We start from the raw sequence: 26,059 nt of genomic DNA on the forward strand, positions 1-26,059 counted from the left end.
TAATTTGGATACTTCTACACCGTTGAACTTAAAAACATGCCACATCGGCCATTAAAATAGTCATTTTTGAGACCTTTTGATCGCTTGGTAAATGATGTCAAAAAATTATAAAATTTGGTTTCTAAATAGTTCCAATAGGATAGATTATACTTAACGGAGCTGACCGTCGAATCGGATTTCCTATCATCGAAAACAACTTACAAGCACGGAGGTCTCCTTACTTTCGAAAGTACAAAAGACTTACTCTATATATATATATATATATATATATATATATATATATATATATAGTTGTGCTTCTATACTATCAATAGTATATAAGCTCCTATAGTATTATTTTAAACCGTTGGATCCTCTTTGAGATCTGTGCACAAGTTTGGGGGATTAAAGTGGGATGAAGTGGGATGCAACTAGTAACACTGTTAACAGAGAAATAATTGAGGAGAGAGAATCCCATTTCAAACCCCTCTCTCTCTCTCTCTTCGTTAACATAGAAATTTAAGAGGAGAGAGAATCTCACTTCAAACCCCCTCTCTCTCTCTCTCTCTCTTTCTCTCTCTCTCCCATCTCTCTCTCTTTTTACAATTATAGAAAATGATAATTTCTCTGAGATCTATACTATAGTATCAATAGTGTATAAGCTCCTATACTGTGGTGTTTTAAACCGTTGGATCCTCTTTGAGATCTGTGCACAGGTTTGGGGGATTAAAGTGGGATGAAGTGGGATGCAATTAGTAACACCGTTAACAGAGAAATAATTGAGGAGAGAAAATCCCACTTCAAACTCCTCTCTCTCTCTCTCCGTTAACATAGATATTAAAGAGGAGAGAGAATCCCACTTTAAACCCCTCTCTCTCTTTCTCTTTCTCTCTCTCCCCCATCTCTCTCTCTTTTTACAATTATAGAAAATGACAATTTTATTTTATTTTTTCTAATATTTTTTTGTTGAATTAAAATTTTATATTTTAATATAATTTTTTGAAAATTTATAAAAAAAAAGGAGTCATGAGCTATGTATCTTTTAAGAAAATACAAGATACTTGTATTTTCTTTCTTTTTTCTACGTATTTTTTTAAATTTTTTTATTAAAAAAAATTCTACAAGATTGGTACTAAATAAATTTTTATTTTTTCTGCAAAAAATATTTAAATACAAGATTCTTGGTACAATATTTTTTTTACTGATTTTTATAAAAAAATAAAAATTATGTAAAAAAAAAAAGATTTGTGCTAAAATTTTTATTTTTTTTCTGATTTTTTAAAAAAATTTATCAATGTCTGTATGTATCCTTAAAAATAAATTTATTATAACTAAAGAGAGAGAGAGAGAGAGGGGTTTGAAGTAGGATTCTCTTTCCTCTTTAATTTCTCTGTTAACGAAAGAGAGAGAGAGAGAGAGAGAGAGGGCGTTGAAGTGGGATTCTCTCTCCTCAATTATTTCTCTGTTAATGGTGTTACTAACTTCATCCCACTTTAATCCCCCAAAACCTGTGCACGGATCTTAAAGAGGATCCAACGGTTTAAAACACTATAGTATAGGAGTTTCTATACTATTGATAGTATAGAAGCACAACTCTCTCTCTCTCTCTCTCTCTCTCTTCGTATATATATATATATATATATATATATATATATATGTATAGTAGGGCTACTGTGCTATTAGGAGCACAACAGCCCTTGTGCTTCTAACTTTCTAACCACCCATCAAGTTTGGTTAGAATGAGAGAGGGAATAGATATTTGAGAGAAATTGGTTAGAATGAGAGAGGATCCACTAGTTTTGGACTTTTGCAAAAGTGGGCCACCTTTTTCGTTTTTGCCGATTCGGTCCGATTTTTTAGCAAAATGACCAAAATATTTCTATACCTTTTTCTCTCTCCGTTTTTTTTTGCTCTCGTTCTTTTTTTCTTTCTCTTCCCAGAGAGCGACGGAGGCAGAGGCGGAGGCGGAGGCGGCCCGCTTCTGTTTTTCGGCACGTCCTTACCCTCGCCCGCGCACCCCCGCCTTCCTCGCCTCCGACATCGAGACCGTGCTGTGATTTTTTTTCCCCTCTCCGACCCTCCTCCACCACCTCCGACGACGACGCCTCTCCGCCGACATCGGCGCCGCGGAGGTCGTTGCGGCGCTGCAGCCTTGGAGCGGGGGATCTTTAGCTGCGTCGTCGCCGGCGCCGTGGCCGTTGGCGGAGAGGCGTGACAAAAAAAAATTATAGAAGAGTAAGAAGAAAAAAATAAAGGCAAAAATTATATAAGAAAGAAGATGATGATGAAATTGCATTGTTAAAATAAGATTACACTGTTTTAAAACAGATTTGCACTGTTTTAATGAAAATTGCACTATTTGATATAAAAATTACACTTTTTTGGAATGAATTTTACTCTCTTAAGACTAATGTTGCACTATTTAGAAAAATTTTGCACCATTTCTTTTCTTTTTCTTTTTCTCTTTCTCTTCTTCTTCTTCTTCCGCTGCTGCCTCCCGCCCGGCCCGTGAAGGCGCGGTGGGGGCTATTGCCGGGCTCGAGGAGGCTCCTGACAACGAAAATTACACTCTTAAAGGGTGCAGTTTAAGAGGAGAAATAGTACAACAAGAGAAGAAATAGTACAACAAGAGGAGAAATAGTGCAATAAGAGAAAAAATAGTATAAATATCTCTTAAATGGTGCAGTTTACATCTCAAAGAGTGCAAGAAGAGGAGAAACATTTTAATATCTCTCAAAGAGTGCAACTTTCATTCAAAGAGTGTAATTTTAATCTTAAAGGATGCAGTTTACATATGAAAAGTGTAATAAGAGGAGAAACAGTGTAAATATCTCCTAAAAAGTGTAATTTTCGTTTAAAAAGTGTAATTTTTCTTAAAGCTACAGTTTACAACTTAATAATGCAACTTATGTCCATAATAATGCAACGTTCTTTAAAATAGTGTAATTTTACTTTAACGATACAATTTCATCTTCATCTTCTTTTTTTTTAATTTTTTGTCTTTATTTTTTTTCTTTCTTCTTCTATAATTTTTTTTGGTCACCCATCTCTGCCAACGGCCACGGCGCCCGCGACGACGCTGCTAAGGACCCTCCGCTCCAAGGCTGCAATGTCGCAACGACCTCCACTGTGTCGGCGTCGGCGAAGATGCGTCGTCGTCGGAGACAGCAGAGGAGGAGGGAGAGAGAGAGGAGGACGAGAATGGCGAGGAAGGGCGAGAGAGAGCGAGAGAGGCGTCGTCGTCGGAGACGGTGGAGGAGAGTCGAAGAGAGAAAAAAAAAAGAGTCGTGCCGCGGCTTCGGCGAGGTCGGAGGTGAGGAAGGTGGGGGGTGCGAGGGCGAGGGTGAGGGCGAGGGCTAGAGCATGAGGGTGAGAGGCGAGACAGGCGAGGCTGGCCGTTTTTCGACGAGAGAAAAAAAAAATGAACGAGAGAAAAAAAGAGAAGAGAAAAAGAGGAGAGAGAAAAAGTAATAAGGATATTTTGGTCAGTTCGCTGAAAATCCGGTCAAAATCTGCAAAATCGAAAAAAGTGGCTCACTTTTGTAAAAGTGCAAAACTAGTGGATTTTTATGCAAATTGGCCTAATTTAAAAGGTTTGATAGTTCCATTTCATAAAAAAAAAATTTGCCATTTTTTAAACCCAGTATCCTTTATTCTCCCCTCCAGTTCCCCTTGCTCTGCTCTCTTTTCTAGGGTTTATGGAAACCCCAACCACCAAAACCTGAACCATTCATGGGGCTGCTCTCATCTCCTCCTCCCCACTCCTCTAAACCCTACTCCGAGCTCTCCAATCGCACCCCAATCCCACGATCACATCCCCACCGTCCCTCCCCAAACCCTAGAATCCCCCACCTCACCTCCTCCGCCGCCGCCGCCGCCGCCGCCGCCGCCGCAGCATGAGGCGACGCGCGGCGGCGCTCGTCCTCTCCCGCTCGTCGCCGCTCTCCCCCTTCGCCGGAGCCGCCCCTCCGTTCCCGCCGCACAAATCCGGGTTCTCCCGCGCGAATCCGTTCAAAAGGCCCCGCCTTTGTGCCCTCCTCTGCTGCAGTGGCACCTGCTCCTCTTCTTCCTCCCCCGATGATGATTTGAGTGGCTTGGTCGATCCTGAGTTCTCTGATCCGTCGAACGGAGACTCACGCGGTCGAGGGAGCCATCACGGGGGCTCCGTCTCGGCCAAAGACTTCGCCTTTTTGCAGGAAGCGGCGGCGGAGCGGAGCTCAACTGATTTGGGCGAGTTCTCTCCTGAGGGCGTTTTGATCTCCAAGGCGATTAGGGCTAGCGGAACCGACTTTGATAGCAAAACCGAGAAGTTGTTAAGGCGATTCAGAGAGAAAATAGATGAATCGATAGTGATCGATGTGCTCAGGCTCGTGAAAGTTCCGGAACTGTGCATCAAATTCTTTACCTGGGCCGGCCGCCAAATTGGGTATGCTCATACGGGCGCGACATATGATGCGCTAATCAAAATTTTGGGTTTTGATGAGAAAAGCAGAGTCGCCAATCAGCTTCTACGCGAGATTGGAGATGATGACCGTGAAGTGCTCGTCAAATTGCTTAATGTATTGGTTAGGAAATGTTGCCGTAACGGGCTTTGGAATGAAGCCTTAGAGGAGCTCGGAAGGCTTAAAGACTTTGGTTTTAGGCCATCCAAGGTTACATATCATGCTTTAATTCAAGTTCTTTTAAGTGCCGAGAGATTGGATATGGCTTTCTTAGTTCATAAGGAGATGTCGGACTCAGGTTTTTGTATGGACAGGTTCACTATGGGGTGCTTTGCCCACTCTTTGTGCAAAGCCGGGAGGTGGGTCGAAGCTCTCAACATGATAGAGAGAGAAGATTTCACGCTCGATACGGTTCTATGCACTCAGATGATAAGTGGGTTGTTGGAGGCTTCTCTTTTTGAAGAAGCCATGTCTTTCCTTCATAGGATGCGGTCTAACTCGTTCGTCCCGAATGCGATAACTTATAGAACGTTACTATCCGGGTTTCTGAGGAAGAAGCAGCTTGGTTGGTGTAAGAGAATCATTAATATGATGATCACCGAGGGTTGTAATCCGAGCCCATCCCTGTTTAATTCCCTTGTTCATGGTTATAGCAAAAGTGGAGACTATGATTATGCTTATAAGCTGCTAAAAAAAATGGTGGCTTGCAATTGCCCTCCGGGTTATGTGACTTATAATATATTTATTGGGAGTATATGCGGTAGTGATAAATTACCGAGTTTGGACTTATTGGACTTGGCAGAGAAAGCTTATTACGACATGCTTAATGCGGGCGTTGTTCTCAATAAGGTGAATGTTTCTAATTTTGCTCGATGTCTATGTGGGGTTGGAAAGTTTGATAAGGCATTTGAGATCATAAAGGAGATGATGAAGAAGGGGTTCGTACCTGATACTAGCACGTACTCCAAAGTCATTGGTTTTCTTTGCGAAGCTTCTAAGGTGGAGAAGGCTTTCCTTTTGTTTGAGGAGATGAAGAGGACGGGTGTCGTTCCCGATGTTTATACCTACACTATTTTAATTGATAGCTTTTGTAAGGTTGGACTCATCCCACAAGCGCGAATTTGGTTCGAGGAAATGGAGAGAGGTGGATGCAACCCAAATGTGGTGACTTATACGGCACTTATACATGCTTATTTGAAGGCTAAGCAAATTTCTGAGGCAAACGATCTTTTCGCGAGAATGGTCGGCGATGGATGCCTCCCTAATGTAGTGACATACACTGCATTAATCGATGGCCTTTGCAAAGCTGGTGAATTTCAAAAGGCATGCAATATATACTCCAAAATGATTGGGGTTATTCAAACTGCGGATAATGATAGACACTTCGAAGATGACAATTTTGACTCCTTAGAGCCAAATGTCTTTACTTACGGAGCATTGGTGGATGGTTTGTGTAAAGCCCATAAAGTAGTCGAGGCCCGCGATTTACTCGATACAATGTCATCTAAAGGTTGTGAGCCAAATCATGTCGTTTATGATGCTCTTATCGACGGCTTCTGCAAGGCCGGAAGGCTCGATGATGCACAAGAGGTTTTTGTGAGAATGACTCAACGTGGTTATATGCCTAATGTTTATACGTACAGCTCCTTGATTGATAAGATGTTTAAGGATAAAAGACTTGATCTTGCTTTGAAGGTCCTCTCTAAAATGTTAGAGAGCTCTTGTGCGCCTAACGTTATTACTTACACTGAGATGATTGACGGGCTCTGCAAAGTGGGAAAAACTGAGGAGGCTTTGAAGCTTTTATCGATGATGGAGGAGAAAGGCTGTAACCCTAATGTTGTAACTTACACTGCAATAATAGATGGGTTCGGTAAAGCAGGTAAAATCGACATGTGTCTTAAGCTATTCGAGCAGATGACAACAAAGAGTTGTGCTCCAAATTTTGTTACTTACCGGGTTTTGATCAGCCATTGTTGTGCCGCTGGGCTTTTGGATGAGGCCCACAAACTGCTCGAGGAAATGAAGCAGACATACTGGCCGAGATATGTAGCAGGTTATAGCCATGTGATTCAAGGGTTTAGTAAGAAGTTTATCGCCTCGCTTGGGCTTTTAGAAGAAGTGGCTACTTATAGTGCGGTGCCCATTGCTCCTGCTTATAGTATGCTTATTGATAGTTTCTCCAAAGCTGGTAGGCTGGAGGTAGCACTGGAATTGCACAAAGAGATTATGGAAACGGCACAATGTCCGGCAGTTGCTAGCAAAAACATGTATGCATCATTAATTCAAGGGTTTTGTTTGGCGTTGAAGGTTGAAAAAGCTTTCGAATTGTACAGTGAGATGATAAGGAGGGGACTTGTGCCTGATTTGGCCATCCTCTTTTGCCTCATCAAGGGACTCTTAAGAGTTAACAAGTGGGATGAAGCACTCCAACTGTGTTATAGCATACACCACAATGTAAGCTCTTCCTCCTTCTCCCCCCCCCCGCCCCCTCCACACACACACATACATACTATATGCTTTCCAAGTTGAATTGCTGCATAGAGGATATCTTTTCTATATGTTTTGTCAAATTTAATGGATTATGCATGGATATCTAAATGATGGTACCTTGCTTTCTAGATTATTATTATCTTGCTATGGATCTTAAGGAAGTCTTTATATTTTTTCGAGGGCTGCTTTGTAGTTAAACTCATTAGTTTCTTTACAATAAAATCTTATCTTTGTTATTTTCTTTCAAAAACTACCGTTGGCGTTCTGCAATTTGTTTGATTGGTATAACGTCGCGAGTTGATTGTACTAAAGCATTTATGTTAGAACGCTTTATTTTATCTGTTATGTAATCTTGTTATAGTTCTCAATCGGTTGTTCCTTGACTTATCTCTGTATTGTTGCTGACTCTGTTTATGAGTATACGTTATAAAGTAGATAAAACTATGCATTTGCTACTACACACTATACCTCATGTACTGCTCAACCTTACACTATAGAAGTAAAACAACCGTGTGAATTATCGGACACAAAGTTTTGCATTCACTTGAAAAATGTAATTATTAAATTATAGTTGTAGTGATTTACATTTTGATTTTCTTTCTAAGGTCAAATCTTATTCTATGAATATTGATTTCTTTGTTGCGCCACTTACTTTTGTCTTTTGCATTAGGGCATTATCTGGCATGATAGCAAACGCTTTGATGGTGGCTAGGGTGTTCTTTTCTTTTTCTGTCTCCTCATAGCGGCAATGGCTGCTTCCCATATAAGCCATCGGATATAAGCACTACAATGCAAGTGGAATTTGGTTATAGGAAAAAGAGAGAGAGATGGAGCGCTACTGCTTTGTTAGGGTGGTTTAGCAAAAGTCGCCTCAAAGAGGATCCAATATGCGAACGGATCTTTCCCGTCGAATGGTACTACGCTTCTTTCTATAATATTTATGTTGTGACACTGCATGAAATTCAAGCTATTGCCTTATCATTTTGTTTTGCGGCTAGGCATCCTCTTACTCAGTTGATGATCCCAACTCTTGATCATGTGGCGCATATCCTCTCCTTTCGCAAAGGGCATTCTTGGCTCGGTTTGGACTTCCGGAGACGATTTGTTTGGGTAGTGTTGTGCAGGAAATTACTAACAGCTTTTTCATCAAAATTCCCTCAACAGCTTCACAGTAGAGTTGAAGCAGAAGCTTCAAGTTGTCAATTTCTGGTTTCGCACCCACGGCAAAAGCATTTTAATCAACCAATTCGTGGCCGTGCTTTTCATAGTAGAGAAATCGTTCTAGAAGCCAAGGCCAAACTAGCAGCCACTAAGAAATTACCAATTTTCCGAATATGATGCGGCAAGTACTCCACATTACTCATGACATTCATCCTCTCTTCACGATATTTTAGTCATAGTTAATTATTTTTCTTTCTCTTTCTTTGGTTCTTCAGCTATTCGGCACACGATTCTCAGAATCTCAGATCATTCAGAAAATAGATAACATCTTGGAGATGACCACCTAAGTTGACTCTTGTGTAAACTGATCTGGAGTAGTTCTAGTCCAAGACCTCCGAACGAGAAAGGCTCTCTTCGAGATCCCAGAAGTATTTGACGAAAATTTCTTCGAAGTTTCATAATTTGTTTATTCATTCAGTGAATAATTCTTTGTGTAACCTCCCGAGTTTTATTAATAATGAAGAGATTGGCGGAGTTGCGAAGATGAGAGTTCACAATTCAACACACTCTATAGAAGGGTGCCATTTTTTCCCCCCAAAAGGTACAACCATGTATTTAATGCAATGATTTACATATTATTTTGCAATTATGTTGTGTATTAAGTAGGAAACATAATACATGATCAGCCTTTTTTGATTGTAATATGAGAATATTACTTTGCATTTTGTTAGGATACTATTTTAGTATTCTCTTTAGATGTTAATACCTTTCACTTGCATTTTTCATTTGTATTTCTTTTATTTAATAAACCAAAGTTGCTGATCTTTTCTTCCATTGTGGCATCAATTTGCAGAATTACACTTTTGGTCCTCAAACTATGAGGGGTGTGGCACTGGTCCTCAAAGTATTATTTATTGTAATTTCTAGCTCGAATTTTGTAAATTATTGTAATCAAAGTCTCACAACTCAATTTAGTTGATTAAATATTAACGTCTCGTTGATGTGGCATCTTTCTTTTTGTCACGTTGTTAATCAGAATACTGTTATATTATTTTCATATTAACAATACATCAGTATTTAGTTAACTAAATTAGATTATAAGACTTAACTACAATAATTCACAAAGTTGAGTAAAAAATTATAATAAATTAAAATATGGAGATTAGAGTGTCACACACATCATGGTTTGAAGACCAAAAGTATAATTTAGGTTTTTTTTTTTTTAAGAAATATTAATTCTACAATCCAAAGTGACTATAAGCTCTACAATCCTTCATTCAGGAATTGTTGGATTTATCAACCCCTTCTGGCGTTTTTGGTTATAAAAGAAAAAGATTTGGCTAGACAACTAAAAAACTAAGGTAAAAATATATGGTGCTTACCTGATTTGTTAACATTTGGATTTGACTACTTAACTTTTCAAAATTTTTGATTTTATTATTCAACTTTGTAGTTTGTTTGATTTGAATCAATAAATGATACTTTGACTTTAAAATTTAAGCGAATTACTTAATAAATTTATAGCTATAATAATTGCATAAAATATGCAAACTAAATATATAAATATAAACAGCATGTGACGTCACACTTTTCAGGGGCCATCTATTCTAGGACTATTCTAGTCTTAGAACACTTAACTTTTTTAACTTCTTATGTCTAGTTATCATTCAAAATGTTATAGCTGGATTAAGAGATTTTAGCCCAGGCTTAGACTTACAAGTATTAGGCAATATGAGATTCGTCTCGCTAATCTTAACCGACCTTATGGTGGATCGCACTCTGTGCACAATAATCATCAGTATAAGAGCCTATTTCTTTCCGCTGTATAATTCTAATTCAATTGAGACTCATCTAATATTTTCGGCTAATAATTGACTTGATACCAACTATGACGCCTCACTTCCCAGGAGCTCATCCATTTTAGGACCACTCTAGTTCTAACATATTTAACTTTTTTAATCTCCTGGAAAGTGCTATGGCCGAGTTAAGAGATTTTTAGTCTTATTACATCTTATAAATAGGACTATTTTGGGTCTCACATTTAGTCAGACTCGAAATTGACTTTTTGAATTGACTTTTCGAAATTTTTATTATTTGATTTACACCCCCTGAACTTTAGTCCGATTTGAAATTGATTCCTGAATTATTATTTTTTTTTACTTGATTTTCACCCCTAATACTTACTTAAGTTTAATTTAAACCCTGGCCTTGGCAATTTTGAAAACTCTATTAAAATACAAAAGCTAGTAAAATGAACAACCAATGAAATACATTTGCATCCTCTTTTATTTATAATAAACAATACAAAACCAATAAAATAGTAGATTACAAGTAAGAAAGCGGAAGAGTGTTAAAATACATTAGAATTTAAATAATAATCACATTTTACAAAGCCAATGACCCTCCATTCCTTTTTAACATGTTGCAACTTATTAATCGGCTTAAAAAAAATACAAATAAAACAATAAAACTTAGAATTTCTAGGAAAGAGCCTAAATCAAACTGTTTATTTAGTAAGTCAAGCTGGTGTAAATCGAACGAAAAAATTTATAAGTCAATTTCAAATCTAGCTAAAGTTAAGGAGGTGTAAATCAAACAAAAAAAGGAATGGAGTATGTATCAAGACATATATATATATATATATATATTTTTTCCGAGAGAAAAATGGCGGGCTACGCTTCATATATTTCATTTAGAAATAAACTTAGNAAATCTAGCTAAAGTTAAGGAGGTGTAAATCAAACAAAAAAAGGATGTAGATATGTATCAAGACATATATATATATATATATATATTTTTTCCGAGAGAAAAATGGCGGGCTACGCTTCATATATTTCATTTAGAAATAAACTTAGCTGTAAATGTGAATCAACTAGGATTCGAACATGAGACCTCAAATACTAACCACCAATCCCACATAATTTTTTTTTTTTTTAAATATTGATAGCTCTTGAATGACAAAAGTTTAAAGTATGTACTCAGTTTGGAATGAACTCAAAAAAAAAGTTTAGCGGCCAATTTCAAAAGAAAGTAAAGTTCGGGAAGTGTCTATACATTTTAACTAAAAATTAATTAATTTAAGCTCCATCCCTTTCTTCTCACATCTCCTCCCTCCTCTCAACTAGGGATGTCAATGGGTATGGATACCCGAAATATTATCCGAATCCGAATCCGAACGGGGCGGGTTTATCCGAGCTAAACGGGTATGGATTTGGTTATGGATATAGAAAATAAAAATCTGACGGATATGGATAGGGGTACGGATTTTGTATTTACCCGACCCGAACCCGAACCCGAACCCGAACACGACCCGACCCTGAACCCGAACCCGAATAAATTATATATATACATACTTTATTTTTATTTATTTATATAATATATAAAATATTTAATAATTTTTATCGGTATGGATTTTTAAAACCGGCTGGGTCCGGATTCGGGTTTCGGGTTTTTGGTCAGGTACGGATATGGGTATGGATTTTTAAAACCCGCCGGGTTCGGGTCCGGGTATGGATTTTAATTTGGTTTTCGAATTCGGGTTCGGATTTTTAAAAACCCGACCCAAACCCGACTGACATCCCTACTCTCAGCTCGCCTGCTCCTCCTCCACCCCGCAGCTCTTCCCACCAAACTTTATATATTTTCTACATTCCAAATCCGAATGATATCCATCATTAAACATAACACCGTATATAATATAATTTTATAAATAAATATTTTAAATAAATATTTTTATAATTATAATATTTTTTAAGCCTATTAATAAAAAAAATTCTTTTTCAACGATTGGCACAGTCCCCACGATACCAGAAAACTCCGAGGAGTCCTACTTATTTATTGCACTTTAGTTCGAAAATGTATTAAATTAGCTAAAATAAGTGTATTTTTTCAAATTTCATAAAACAAAAAAAAAAGTTAAATTTATCTTTGAATGTCAGGGACTAAAGTGCAACAAAGGTGAACAATTCAAAAACAAAGAAAAGCATTTAAGCACAGGAACCAAGTTGAAATAACGGAATACTACAGGGACTGCCCCTACATTCTCACCCATTTAAAACCCCACCTTCCCCCTCTCCCCCCTCAAAACTCCAAACACTTTCCATGAACGCAGCTTCTTCTCCCCACCGCGCCCATTCCCTAATAAAAGAAGCTCTTTTAGCCCTCCTCACCAAGCCCACAAACCCTAGCTTCTTCCCGGAGCTCCAAGCCCTGATTCTCACCTCAGGTTTTGCTCAAGACCCCTCCATCCTCCTCCCCTTCGCCCAATACTTAGCCAATTTCTCCTTCTCCTCCTCCTCCTCCTCCTACAAAACCCTCCTCCAAATCCGCCACCTCCACCACCCTTCCCCTTTCCCCTTCAACTCCTTGATCGCCTCCTACGCCCACACGCGCCGCCCACAAGCCGCTCTCGCCGTTTACACGTCCATGGCGCGCGACGGCATCCGCCCCGACAGGTACACCCTCCCCGTCGCCCTCAAATCCTGCGCCAGGTTCCTCGGCCTCGGCGAGGGGAGGCAGCTTCACTGCGCTGCCATCAAGATGGGTTTTTTGCGCAGGCTCCACGTCGAGAACGCGCTCGTTCATTTGTACGGCGTCTGCGGCGAGTACTCGTGCGCGGGGCACCTGTTCGACGAAATGCGCGTAAGAGATGTGGTCTCGTGGACCGGGTTGATATCGGCCTATGTGAAAGGCGGGTTTTTTGGGAGGGCCCTGGAGCTGTTCGGGGTTATGGATGCGGAGCCGAATGTGGCGACGTTGGTGAATGTGCTCATGGCTTGCGGGAGATTGGGGAGCGCGGAATTGGGTAGAGGAGTTCATGGATTGATGGTCAAGCGTGAAACCGAGTTGGGCCTCATTGTGGGCAATGCTCTTGTGGACATGTATGCCAAATGTGAGCTCTTGGATGAGGCGAAGCTGGTTTTCGAAGAACTTCGAGAGAGAGACATTGTTTCGTGGACTAGCATTATAAGTGGGTTGGTTCAATGCAAGCATCCTAAGGAAGCGATAGAGATGTTTCATGCGATGCAAGAAACAGGGTTGGAGCCTGATAAGGTTATCTTGTCTAGTATTCTCTCTGCTTGTGCAAGCTTAGGTGCATTAGATTGTGGGAGATGGGTCCACGAGTACGTTGAGCACAAGGGCATCGAGTGGGATGTTCATATAGGGACCTCAATGGTCGACATGTATGCAAAGTGCGGATGCCTAGATCTGGCCATAAGTACCTTCCATAGGATGCCGTGTAAGAATGTCTCTTCATGGAATGCATTAATCGGTGGTTTAGCTATACATGGCTTTGGTAAGGAAGCCCTTCGGTACTTTGATGGCATGGTCAGTGATGTTGCTATAAGACCTAATGAGGTAACCTTCATTGCCATTCTTAGTGCATGTTCTCATTCTGGGTTAGTGAAAGAAGGCCGTCGACTTTTCGCGTCGATGACGGAATTCTACAAGCTCACCCCGTCGATTGAGCATTACGGATGCATGGTTGATCTACTCGGAAGGGCTGGGCTCATAGAAGAAGCCTATGATCTCATTAAAGTCATGCCAACGAGAGCTGACGTGTTTATATGGGGATCCATGCTGAGTGCATGCAAAGCTCATGGGAATGTGGATTTCACTCAGAAAATCCTGGGCCATCTTCTTGAGATGGAGCCGTCTAATAGTGGAGTGTATGTGCTTCTCTCTAACATATATGCTATAAATGATAGATGGGGAGATGTGACAAAAGTGAGGCTGTTGATGAGGGAGAAGGGTGTACAGAAGGAGCCCGGGTCAAGTGTCATAGAAGTTAATGGCATGGCTCATGAATTTTTGGTTGGAATGAGCGACCACCCACAAATGGAAGAAATTTGGCTGGTTCTCAGCTGGTTCTCAGCTGGTTAGCGATGCAGGTGCATTTTGACAGGCCTGTCGATGCATTGTAGTTGAAAATTCTGCACGCTTTTCACCATACTTCATATGACTGGACTGCGGTTAGCTTTTTCGGTGGAAGAACTTGTTCAGTGCCGAGCATGTTAGGTGGTCAAGATGAGAAATTTGAGTATTTGACACATCTCTCAACCTTTGAGCAGAACTTCCAATTAACTTACAAGGTGATTGTTTGTTCATTTTCTCCTTTGAGTAACTAAATTGTTCACTATCTCTTAACATTCAGTGCAAAGTTGTGATTGCAATTAGGTAGGAAAATTGCTATTCCATTTGTTAGCCATTCCAATTCAATTCTAAAGCAATTGCCTTTTAGTCATCGTTTGCTTGGCATATATTAAAACAGAGAACATATTTTGGACCTGAGATGTTACATCTTCCTTTCATTTTGCAAGGGAGAAGCAAGCTAAAAATCATAAATGCTCACCTCAGAAAACTGAGTGAGCTTGTACATGCAGTAGCAAAAGTCGAACAAGGTTAGGTATTTAATATGATAAATAAAATTGAAATTTAAATGTTTTCATGGCTTTCTTCGTTGGTCCTCTTGTATGAGTATGAACTCCCTCGAAAACTGTAGAAATGCTTCAATTGATCATCAGCTCCATCCACCGACAGATGGGTTCCTTTGAGGCAACAAATATATATTTCAGACTTTATAGAAAATGTTGAGGAGTTATTCTAGTATTGAAAACCTTACTCAGGTTTAAGCATTGTGAGTTTTTGTCTCCCTTTCTTAAGTAATGGTCTTAAGTCCACCTGGATATTTCAGTATCGTGTTCGACAAGGTCATTAAGACAGAGAGGAGTTATCACGTCTTATGTCCAATCAAAAGACGTTGAATAACTTGCTAGTATCAGTAACCAAGTTTCGGACGTTTTTGAGTTGTGAGCCATGTTGGTGCAGATATGTCAGTTCCATTCAAGTTACTAAAGGCCTTTAATAGAAAGGGGAATGGATTACAAAATAATTAGAGGTTGTTCCAGTAGTTGAGACCAAGACTATCTTTACTATTGTGATGCACAAATAACTTTTCTTTATGTGCTTGATTCTGTAGTTAAATTGTTTATAAATAATTCCAAATGGAATGAAGCTCTACATTAGGGGCAGGTATGATTTGGATTGGTTTAGGTTACAAGATAAACTCAAACTGAACTGTTCTAAACCACTTTGAGGAAATCGAATATGTGAAAAAACCAAACCGAACCAAATCAATTCATTTTGCCTGTTTACACACTTGAATTGTTAAAGATGGTTTGTATTGTTTGTCAGTTCAATTGGTTTAATTAGGTTGATATCAAGTGGAAACAAGTTATAGCTTAGTGCTAAATGTTTTTTTTTTTTTTTGAGAGATAGGTAGCACGCTACCCGCTTCGTTTATTTCATTTAGAAATAAACTTAGCTGGATATGTGAATCAACTAGGATTCGAACTTGGGACTTCGGGTACCAACCACCAAGCCCTTTGCCACTTGTTTTAGGGACGGTCGGTCTTAGTGCTAAATGTTGATATATACATATATACAATCACATAAGGTTTGGGTGGCTTTTATGATTTTTCAACTTAAACTAGAACGAAAGTTTTTGATAAACCAAAACCAAAGCAGTTACAACCAAAAAGCGAACCGAACCAAATTCGGTTTGCTTTCGTGGCTTTTTCAGTTCCATGCCCACTCGCGTATAAATAGTTCAGGAGATAATTCAGGCCTTGTGTATTTAGTTCAGCAGATAAATCAGGTTTGTTGGACCTTTTGCTTTCCTCACTATCAATGATAGTATATAGCTTCTTTGCTTCTTTATTGCTGAAATTTGAATATAGATATTGCAGGCATCTAGTTAAGCTTGAGTTCTTAGTTGATTTTGCGAGGCTTGATTGAGGCTTGTAAATCAGACTAAATAATTAATTTAAGCTATGCCTCATTACAAGGAGTTACTACTTTTACTTATAGAGCGGGAAAAAAGAGAAAAAGCAATTAATCTTAGTTATTATCTGATATACCTTCTGCCACCGCAGCCACTCTCTCTCTGGCAGTTGAAGAAAATAGCTGCAACCGGAGGGCCGAGGTTATAAAGTGCTGCGAAGTCCTTGGTGTTGAAGTTTGCCCTCCATCCGGGTGGGTCAATGGTTTGGCGAACTGATTGCCTGAACAGCACAAAGATGAAACGGTGTATTCCAGCCGTTGGTCGCGGACTTTCGTAAGATACTATCTCATTTCCTGAGCCATGATTTCATACAGAATTAATTAGACGAATAAGTTATACTTAACTATGGCCTTGTTTGGTACTAATATTCTTTTTTTCCTCTCAAATTTTATGTGATTGAATGTGCTAGAGGACGTCTTCTCCATCTTGTTATTGTTGGTTAGCTTCCAACTCTTTTAAAAATCAACAAAGAAAAAAGTAAAATTACTGCTAACAATTGTCTTTTGTTATCAAACTAGCCCCATAGACGTATATGCAACCAATCTGCCATCCTTTTGCGCATCCAATCTCATAGAATTTGAGTAAAAAAGAAAAAGGAAAAAAGGAAAAACATAACCGGTAGAAAAACGAGGCCTAATTTTTGTGTCATTTGGTTGATAATAGCATAAGCACAGAAGTCAATTATCGTCATCTTCCAATGCCTCTCTCATAACTAGTTTTGCATGAAAGATTATCTGGAAGTTCCGTGGTCTCTGTAATCTTTTCTTCTTAATCTTTCTTCCATGCCTATACCTACGGTTAGTACAGTTAAAACTATAGTCATGAGCAATGATAGACATAGACTGCTTTTCTGTTGTTCTTGTTCTTATTCAAATATCGAAACATTGGGTGGTGTTGGCATAGCATGAACTACGATTGATATATAAAAGCATGATATGAATGTTCTCTTTTTTACTTACCAAAACTTTCATTAGTTGTTTCTGGGATATCTGTCACCAACCTGCAAAGCATTTGAAAGAATATCTGCAGTTCTCAGAGAGTAGGCAACCAATAATGATAGGAATTTTTGTAATTTCTCACTAATAATAGTACTGAAAATCTAGGGCTTACCAGTGAAGGTACTCTCTTTTGGTTGGATTGCTAGGGCTTGGGGAATCAGGGTCCACCATCACCTGTTGATAAGATATAATTTTATCATTGTTAATTTGTTTTTTCTCAAGAGAAAATCATTCTCGGCCAAAGTAAATAATGCAAATTAAATACAAAGTAACATAAGATAGTGAACTTTTGGGTTTATTATTAAATAATGCAATCAGGGATACCTAAACACATTCTATCACTTTCTAGGGAAAGTTCCAAAAGAAAAAGGAATTATTTCCTAGCAGTTTCTGAAGAGTTTAACATTAATAGTTTTATCATTTTAACATTTTATTGGGTGTGTCCCAAGTAACTTCTACAAACAAGAACCATTACTAATTAATAATTCTATAGTAGATTAAATACCTAAGCATTTTGTTCATATTTAAGTTGAGTTGATCGTTAGGATCCTTCGGCACCCTACTTATTCTTTAACCAAATTCTCTTGGACTGATATAAGGAGCTAGGTTGAAGAAGCTTTTCAATCAAATATGTGGCTCAGGAAATTTGATATTGAAGTAAAAGAGGATACACCAGAAAAAACCTTGTGGATGCACTACAAATAAAAATCAGTATTCAAGGTTCTCTTCTTGCTGTCATTTTCTCTCTAGGTGGTCAAACTACTTTAGACATATAGGCTTAACTTTTTCTCCCATGAATAAAACAAAATATTAAAATAAAAAGGACCATGCTTAGGCTAGGTTTATTCTCCTATTCTGCATAATATGGATTTATATTTGGGCTCATGTTACTGTGGACTAAACTGATTCCGCTCTTAATCTCCTGTTTAGTGAAATAAGTAGCGAAGGGCTTCTTCGTTGGCTGGAGTTTTCGCAGAAGTGACGTCTGAAGGAGTACTAATGACTTCTTTTTATCAAGTTCCTCCTAACAACAGTATGCACAAGTTTGAAGTAGAGCTTTCATTTCAGAGGTCTAGAAACTTATTTTAGTTTCTCACTGCAGCAGTAGTTTCAGAATCTTTATTTGCCAAGTGTCTGAATGCTGCTTTGCGATTTTGAGAAGTTGGTCCAAAAACTAGACCAAACTAGACCGAACAGGCACTAAGCGGTTTATAACTTGTGACTTACGAGTGTGTAAAGGTTCCTCATGTCACGCCCTCCGATCTCGACCCTTGGCTCATTCGCTACTTGCGACGGCTTCAGGTCGGACCCGTTAGTCAGCTCCCTACTATTGTACAGCACTCTCACCGACGCGGACTTGGTAAAAGGGTCCAACACGTCGCCGACAACGTTTCCCACGACGAGCGGATCCCTCGACATGGTTATTCTCGGCAAATGCCGAAACCTAGATGGCAAGATCAAGAGCAGAAGAAGCAAGGAACACAAGGGAGAGCTCCAACTGGGCCTAGTGTGATCTTGGTGAGATGGTGAAGGTGAGGAGACCCTATTTATACACACACAATCCACTAAGAACTTCAAGCCTTGAATTCTAAGGAGGGTCATGGAATCCAACTTTTTTTTTTTTTTTTTTACTTTTCTTTGGCTCCAATAGAGAATGATTTGGGTTGTTATCATTGGTAATATTTCTTTTGGAACTCTTCTTGGACCCCTTTTGCGTCTCTCAAAGGATGATAAGTGGGCATAACCCATTCCCACCAAAGTGAATATAATCAATCTTGAGTGTATTCTTTCTCTGAATAATAAAATGTGTAGAAGCCCCCAGCTTTTACTAGTAAAAAGGTGGCCACCTTTTGACTTGCCTCAGCCATGACAGATGCCTCAAAAGCAACATTTCTCTCTCTACAAATTATTTGTCTTATCAATCCTACCAGTACAGTTGACCAAGAGTTTGATAATCGATACCGAATGCGGCACCGGACCGTTTTCAAAATCGAAATGCCAAAATTTCAATTCTGGTTCTCTCCCCGTCAAGTTCGAGGTTCTGCGCCCAAAATCTAGTCACTTTATATTTTTAATTGAGTTCATTTCTTGAAAGAAATGAATAGCGCTTGTAGCTTGTTACTTTTTTCTTTTTTTTTCTCTCTCTCTCTCTCTCTCTCTCTCTTTCTCAGGGAAAAAAAAAAGAAGAAATTATTGTGTTCTCCATTCCATATTGAAAAAATATAACCCCTATCAGATTCACCTGAACTTCGCTCGGATCGCAAACTATACAAAGTTCAAAAAGTTTTATTTATGGTGTGAAACGTTCGCGAGAGATTCCCGTCGAGTTTTCTATTTGTTGTTATCATACTGTCACGTGGTAGGAAAAAAAAAAATAATAATAATGTCCAAGCTCGATCGTAGATCACCGCTCAATTTCTATATTTTTGAGCTGCTAAAAAAATAGGAACATAAGGAACTAAAATCTTTTTTCCTTTTTATATCCTATCATCATGTGGTAGTCACGTACTGACGGTAGTTAAAGTATCTATCTAATGCCGGCCTCGATGACTTTTTTCCTCTCAAATCTTAAAAGAGTTGCAGTTCGCGCAATTAAAGCGATCGGACGAAGAGAGATGGGGCGAAGGACAGATCACCACTTTCGCGGTGGACGTAGTAGATCGACCAAATCCGTGTAATGATTTTTCTTTCCACGGGAGTTTTAAGCTCGTGGGACAAGTAAGAATAATAAAAACCCCTTTTTAGTTTTTAGAACGTGACATAAAATCCGTGTGCAATTCGAAGTATGTATGAATTCGCCCTCGCCTTTTGACACGACGGCGCCAGCATATATTCCTCACTTGTGTGTATATTTATTTCTTCACCAAATGTGACGCACAATAATAGCAAAATGGAGTCACAAAAAAAGAAAAAAAAGAGGATGGATATGGTGCTGGATTTTATACTAGATTTTATATCTTTTTACGACGTATGAAAAGGAATAGGGTAAACTTTAAATACCACTCCTGTGATCTTACGCTTTCTCATTTCAGTATTGTGTACTATATTATATTAAAGTTTATTGAATTGTTACTCCGATTTAACGAAAAATTTAACGAAGGGGATAAGAGAAAAAATAAAAAAACGAAACTATAGAATAATAAAATAGTATATTTTAAACCACATGATATTAAAGTGAGAAAGCGCGAAACTACAGCGGTGGTATTTGAAGTTTTTTTTTTTTCTTTTTGAATGACATCGCAAAGGGGGGAGATAATGGAGAGCCAGGTGTGTGGAATTCGTTGCCGACTTTAGAAAGCCGGCGTCTAGGAATCCGGTGCTGGAATATTAATGGGAAAGAACGTCGGATGCCGTTGCCGAATTTGGAAGTGAGTAAACGCGACGGTGACACGTTGCGTTCGATTCTGAGGTTTTCTATATACCTTGTTATTTCTTTTAAATCATGTTTATTTATTTTTTTTAAGAAAAATTATTTACACCGACCGTTCTTAGCGCAAGTGGTAAGGGGCTTGATGGTTGGTACTCGAGGTCCCAAGTCCGAATCCTAGTTGATTCACATTTCCAGCTAAGTTTATTCCTAAAATGAAATAAACGAAATGAATAGCATGATCGTATTTAAAGACTAACTTACAGCGGTCATAGATTTTGATCTGATTCAACACATTGAAATAAACGAAATGAATAGCATGATCGTATTTAAAGACTAACTTACAGCGGTCATATATTTTGATCTGATTCAACACATCTGTATATTAGGTCTATTCTGGACCGTAGTCTAGCTCAACTTATTGACTTTATCTAAGTCAACTTATTAGTATTCTGGGTTTATTATGACGAGACAGTAAGTTGGATATATTTTAGCCAATAATAAATAACCAACACTTATTTGGTGTATGATGATTTTCGTGTGATTAGAAATAAGAAGTTTGTCTTTTGTTCCTCGAAAGGTCGTAACAGAATGTTTTAATTTCTTTTATGCCGAAAAAAATAAATTTGAAGACCAAATATGCTACTATTCTATTATAGACATTTGATTGATCACATTCTGCTTTGCGAAATATTATAAACTTCTTGAGTAAATCAAAGAGATATTTTGAATCAAATATTCATGCATCCAAACAGGGCGGCGCGCCTTACTAAGGCCTTACTTGTATTTGATGCATAAAATGCGTGATCAAATGTCTAAAATAAAATATTTTAATTTTTTAGTTATTTTTAATTTTTATAGTAAGATAAATCACATTATAAATGAAGAGTACTATCCTACCAACTAAATTATGAATATCAAGGCTTTTTAAAGTGCGAAAATCAAGCTTTTTTTTACTGTCAATCATAAAAGATAATTTTTTACATCAAATAAATGTATTATTCAGGCATCCAATCAGATTTTTACATTGGTTCTTGCTTGGTCTAGCAAGAGTACTTGTTTAAATAATATAAGATTGTACTCATAACCATTTTGTATGCATCTCAGAGAAGGGAACAAGACAAATTACTACCTGGTGATACCACTAGTCTAAATCTAGAATCGTTTTACATGCATGTCAAAAAAAGGGACCAATATTCAAAGTCACAATTATATTTAGATTCATAGATCACAACACAATCCATTGCACTCTTTTTAATCTATTGAAGTTCCAACAAGTTTCACATGTGCTTCGAAAGATGTAGATCTATAATTTATATTATTTGACGCGCCCATAACTTCGTAACAAGTGGTATCAGAACCGATGGTTTGACGATCGGAGGTTACTTGTTCAAGTGGTGTGGTGTGATCAAATTGGTGGCTCTTACAAACATGATGGGCTCGCGGTAAGGAATCATAATTTATACGCGATATGATGATTTGGTGCGATTGAAATAATTGGTTGGGAAGTGGTGTGAGGGAAGGTGCGTGGTAAAGCGCATGGGAAGGCGAGGGTGTGCGGAGATTGATTGATTGGTTCATTTGTGATGGAAAGAATGCTATAAATTCACATGCGAATAATCTGTGTGGAAATTGATTGGTTCATTTGAGATAGAAAAAATGCTACAAGTTCACATGTGAATAATCTCACATCGAATAATTAATAAAAGACAGACTGCCCCTAGCACACGTGGTAAAGGCTTAATGGTTTGTACTCAAATTTTCAAATTCAAAACCTAATTATTTCAAATTTTCAGCCAAGTTCTTTTCTTTTTTTCTTTTTTTTTTTGAGAGATAGGTAGCACCCTACCTGCTTCGTTTATTTTATTTAGAAATAAGCTTTAGCTGAAAATATGAATCAACTAGGATTCGAACTTAAAATCTCGGGTACCAACCACCAAATCCTTTGCCACTTGCTCTAGGGACGGCCAGTGCCAAGTTCATTTCTTAAAAAGACCAATGAAGTGGGTAGCTGAAAATAAAATTTATTTTATGAAATACCTCAAATTCCGATTCGAAGATCGTGAAGACAGGATCAAACCAAACCACTCGCTCCAACGGATCAAATGCAAGATCACAAGATGAAAATTGCACTAGTTTCCACAACCCAAATGTCAAATCCTCCAAGTAGAGAGTAAACTTTTTTTTAGGAATCTCAGTACTGGGGACAGCAATCTCATTAGAAGAAGAAGAAGAATCAGAAAATGAGAACCTTCTTTCACACTCCTTCCCTCCATTTTTTCTGTGCACGTTTGTAACTGCACGTATTAGGTGGTTTCCCAACCAACTAAAAAAACCGCCTCTTAATGGGTCGGGTCAGATTTGTCCATCATGGGCGACCTGAAATCCGATTAAAAAACCAACAGTAGCATATATCTCTCTCTCAAAAAATAAAAATAACTAATCTAATATGTTTAAGTTCAGAACTTCGTAACATATAATCCCCACTAAAAATCAAATTGTTTTGAAATACTACTGAAAGTATTGCTATTTGCTTGCTTCCACTATTTTTAGTCCTTAGAGATGTTTGGGGCTTAGTAGGTTGTATAGCTAAAATAATAATAAATTCAAGGGAAAACTTCAAATACAACCCCTGTGGTTTCGCACTTTTTTACTTTAATACTCTGTAATTTAAAGTGTATCAATTTAGTACCATGTGGTTTCGTACTTTCTCACTTTAGTACTCTGTGGTTTAAAGTGCATCAATTTAGTATTCCGTGGTTTCATTTTTCTCTTTTCGTCGATTTCTCTATTAATATTTCGTTAAATTATATACAAAAAACTTAGGATACCCTACCTAGGTTTATCGGTTTTAACTTTGTCATTGATTTTTTTTCCTCCGTTAATATTTCGTTCAATTATGTGCAAAAAACTTCAGATATCCTACCTAGGTTTATCGAATATTCACTCTAGTATCTTTTAATGTTAACTTTGTCCCTGATTTAACGAAAAAAATTAGTGAAATGGATAATAAAAAGAGAAAAATAAAACCACAGGGTACTAAAGTAAGAAAGTGTGAAGCCACAGGAGCTAACTTGATACATTTTAAACTACAGAATACTAAGTAAGAAAGTGTAAAATTGCAAGAAAAGTATTTGAAGTTTACCCTAAATTCAAATTCAAATTCAAAGGTGAAAAAGTGAGAAAGCATGCAAGTAGCAATATATTTTTGGCAAGAGTGTTACACATCAATCAATTCACACTGCATGGTTGGTGAGATTCATTGATTATTGTGGTTGCGTAGGTTCGTATTTCTCTGTTGTGAATCAATTATTTGTCCCAAGTCCCTACAAGTTTGGCACTAGTAATGGAAATTGTGGTCAAATTATTGATTTGCTACTGTTGTACATCCATGCCAAATAAGGTAACCAATTGTACCACCATTTCCATCAATCATAGCTGGCCAAATGGTTGGTTGGAAAATAACTAAAAAGTAAAAGTGGTTAGATAAATTCTAATTGAATTCTGTATTGGATTCGACTGGATGCGAATATGAATATTAAAATTTAGCATTTGACGTATATACGTATTAAAATTCACATTTGAATTTTTTTTTTAAAAAATGGGGTAATTACTTATATATTTTCAACTTTTTTATTAACCCCCTCTAATTAGAAGGCTAATATTAAAAATACTTCCTTAGTATTTCAAATTATTTCAAATATATATCTTTCTATCGCCACCAACTTTTTTTATTTACCTTCAAGTTAGGGACAAAAAAAGTATTTTGAGTTTTGTCTTCTCTTTTGTCCAATCATTCCCTTTGAGAAAGTCATCACCAACTTTTCTTATTTACTATTAAGTTAGGGCAAAAGAGATATTTTGATTTTTTTTTTTTTTTAACTCTAGTAGAAATTTGACCCGTGTTTAACTCAAGATAACTTAACGGGTACTAATAACGGAATATTTTTGAATAATGGAGAAATATACGAGAGGTATATTTGAAATATAAAAAAGTAGGGATACATTAGATATTTCAGAAATTTTCAGGGGTATATTAGATATTATTTCTAAAAAAATATGGATGTAAATATGGTCTCTTAAAATATCGACTGTATTCGACTGATTTGACCCCTTAAAGATAAGACGGAAGTTAATATAAATTATAGGAAAATAAAGCAGTTTTATCACGTTCTTCCTTTATTTTATTATAAATTTCATAATAAAATTGTATTTGTATTTGTTAAAATATTAAATTTTATTGAATAAAATATAGGTATATCGAGTTTATAAATTTCATAATAAAATTGTATTTGTATTGGTTAAAATATTAAATTTTATTGAATAAAATATAGAAATATAGGTATAAGGAGTTTAAACATGAGTGTGAACCTTTAATTTTATTATGTCTTATTCGTGCTAATTTTACTTTATATTTATATATTCATATTAGTATATATTATTATCTGAATATATCGGAATACAAATCCGACTTATATCTGAATCCGAATCCGTTTTTAGCTGATATGATAACAAAAATTTGGCACTCGACATATATCTGCATCCGAATTCGCATCGGACGAAAAGTATGGATGCATATATAATTTTGTCAAAAATCTGATCATATTTGATCGTTTTCATCCCTAGAAATAAGACACACAGCAACAGTCAGTTATCACTTATGAAATGGATGAGATGAAAGCATTGCTCTAACTTTTATTTGTTCTATAATCATCGCATGTCTTATCGATTGAACTTATCTAAGCATCTCGTATCTGTAAAACAATCGATCATTCTAGAAATTTAAGATGCCCAAAACGATATGTTAAGTCACTATGAGAGACGCTTTTTAGACGACATTTGCAGGAAGTGTGGCTAAGCGTTCCTATAATATAGCAAATACTGATGCTTCAAAAAGCGTCAACATATGAACGCTATATCATATCAAACTAATTTATTACGTAAAAAAGTTTTTTATTATTTTTATTTTTTTGATGCTTTGAAGTGTCAGGATTTCAAAAAATTCTAACGCTTTAAAACGTCAGAATATATTTTACCGAACACGTGGTATCCGACGCTTTCAAATTTAACTTTAGATTATATTTGGACGTTTTTAAGCATCGTTAAATATTAAAAAAAAAAAAGGTGCCCTTAAATATTTACTTTTTTTGTAGTGTAATATTTTATATTCTATAGCTTGATGGCTTGCATGCTGTTGTTGCTTCATGGCTTAAATTTGCTTCTAAACTTTCCAACCACCTAACATTTTCTTTTTAAGTCTTTCTTCTCACAGAACTTCTTGGGTGCTTTTCCTCTCTCTCTCTCTCTCTCTCTCTCTCTCTCTCTCATAAAAAATTCAGGGATTTAATGGAACTATTTACCTATCTAGCCTCTTTACAAAAAAATATTCCCTATCTAGTCTTTTTTTGAAAAATATTCCGCATCTAGCCTCATTTTCAAAGATTAAAGAAAAAAAGAGAAATTAATACTTTTAATATATATTAAGGGGTTAAGTGGGGGAGATTATCTTTTTCTCTCTCCTTTCCCGAGATTCCTTTTCACTCTCTAATTTTTGCGTATAATTTATCTCATATCGATTTATTTCAAATTAAAAAATTTTCATACGGCGCATCAACCAATTCTAATCTTTTTATATTTTGATGAAAATATTATACATGATTCGGAAGGAGTTGATTATAATGGTCATGATCCAAAAACTATTTGGATTTCTCGTATTTTAGGTTTTAATACATTAAAATATGAAATTTATAGACCGAATGAAATCAAAATTATTTTG

At 37.1% G+C, this 26,059-nt stretch overlaps 3 protein-coding genes and 1 long non-coding RNA gene across 4 annotated transcripts; 3 read left to right on the plus strand and 1 right to left on the minus strand.

Annotated features, from left to right (window-relative positions):
• LOC109726662 (pentatricopeptide repeat-containing protein At1g06710, mitochondrial) lies at window positions 3,615-8,252 on the plus strand. Its single transcript, XM_020256413.1, has 3 exons — window positions 3,615-6,878; window positions 7,585-7,828; window positions 7,913-8,252. Exons 1-2 carry the CDS (start codon window positions 3,876-3,878, stop codon window positions 7,624-7,626), a joined length of 3,045 nt encoding a protein of 1,014 aa, XP_020112002.1. The 5' UTR covers window positions 3,615-3,875; the 3' UTR covers window positions 7,627-7,828; window positions 7,913-8,252.
• On the plus strand, window positions 8,351-9,107 carry LOC109726663. The gene is made up of 2 exons (XR_002220581.1): window positions 8,351-8,676; window positions 8,929-9,107. It is a non-coding gene; the product is annotated as an uncharacterized LOC109726663 (long non-coding RNA).
• LOC109726122 (pentatricopeptide repeat-containing protein At4g38010) lies at window positions 12,145-18,612 on the plus strand. The gene is made up of 3 exons (XM_020255559.1): window positions 12,145-14,167; window positions 16,010-16,191; window positions 17,847-18,612. The coding sequence occupies exon 1, from the start codon at window positions 12,177-12,179 to the stop codon at window positions 13,956-13,958; it is 1,782 nt and encodes a 593-aa protein (XP_020111148.1). The 5' UTR covers window positions 12,145-12,176; the 3' UTR covers window positions 13,959-14,167; window positions 16,010-16,191; window positions 17,847-18,612.
• On the minus strand, window positions 14,250-18,335 carry LOC109726123 (protein FLOWERING LOCUS T-like). Its single transcript, XM_020255560.1, has 5 exons — window positions 18,144-18,335; window positions 17,029-17,090; window positions 16,878-16,918; window positions 15,995-16,211; window positions 14,250-14,623 (listed from the first exon to the last, which is right to left on the minus strand). The coding sequence occupies exons 1-5, from the start codon at window positions 18,333-18,335 to the stop codon at window positions 14,596-14,598; spliced, it is 540 nt and encodes a 179-aa protein (XP_020111149.1). The 3' UTR covers window positions 14,250-14,595.

This window comes from Ananas comosus, linkage group 21 (genome assembly GCF_001540865.1).
Source record: "Ananas comosus cultivar F153 linkage group 21, ASM154086v1, whole genome shotgun sequence".
Taxonomy (NCBI): domain Eukaryota; kingdom Viridiplantae; phylum Streptophyta; class Magnoliopsida; order Poales; family Bromeliaceae; genus Ananas; species Ananas comosus.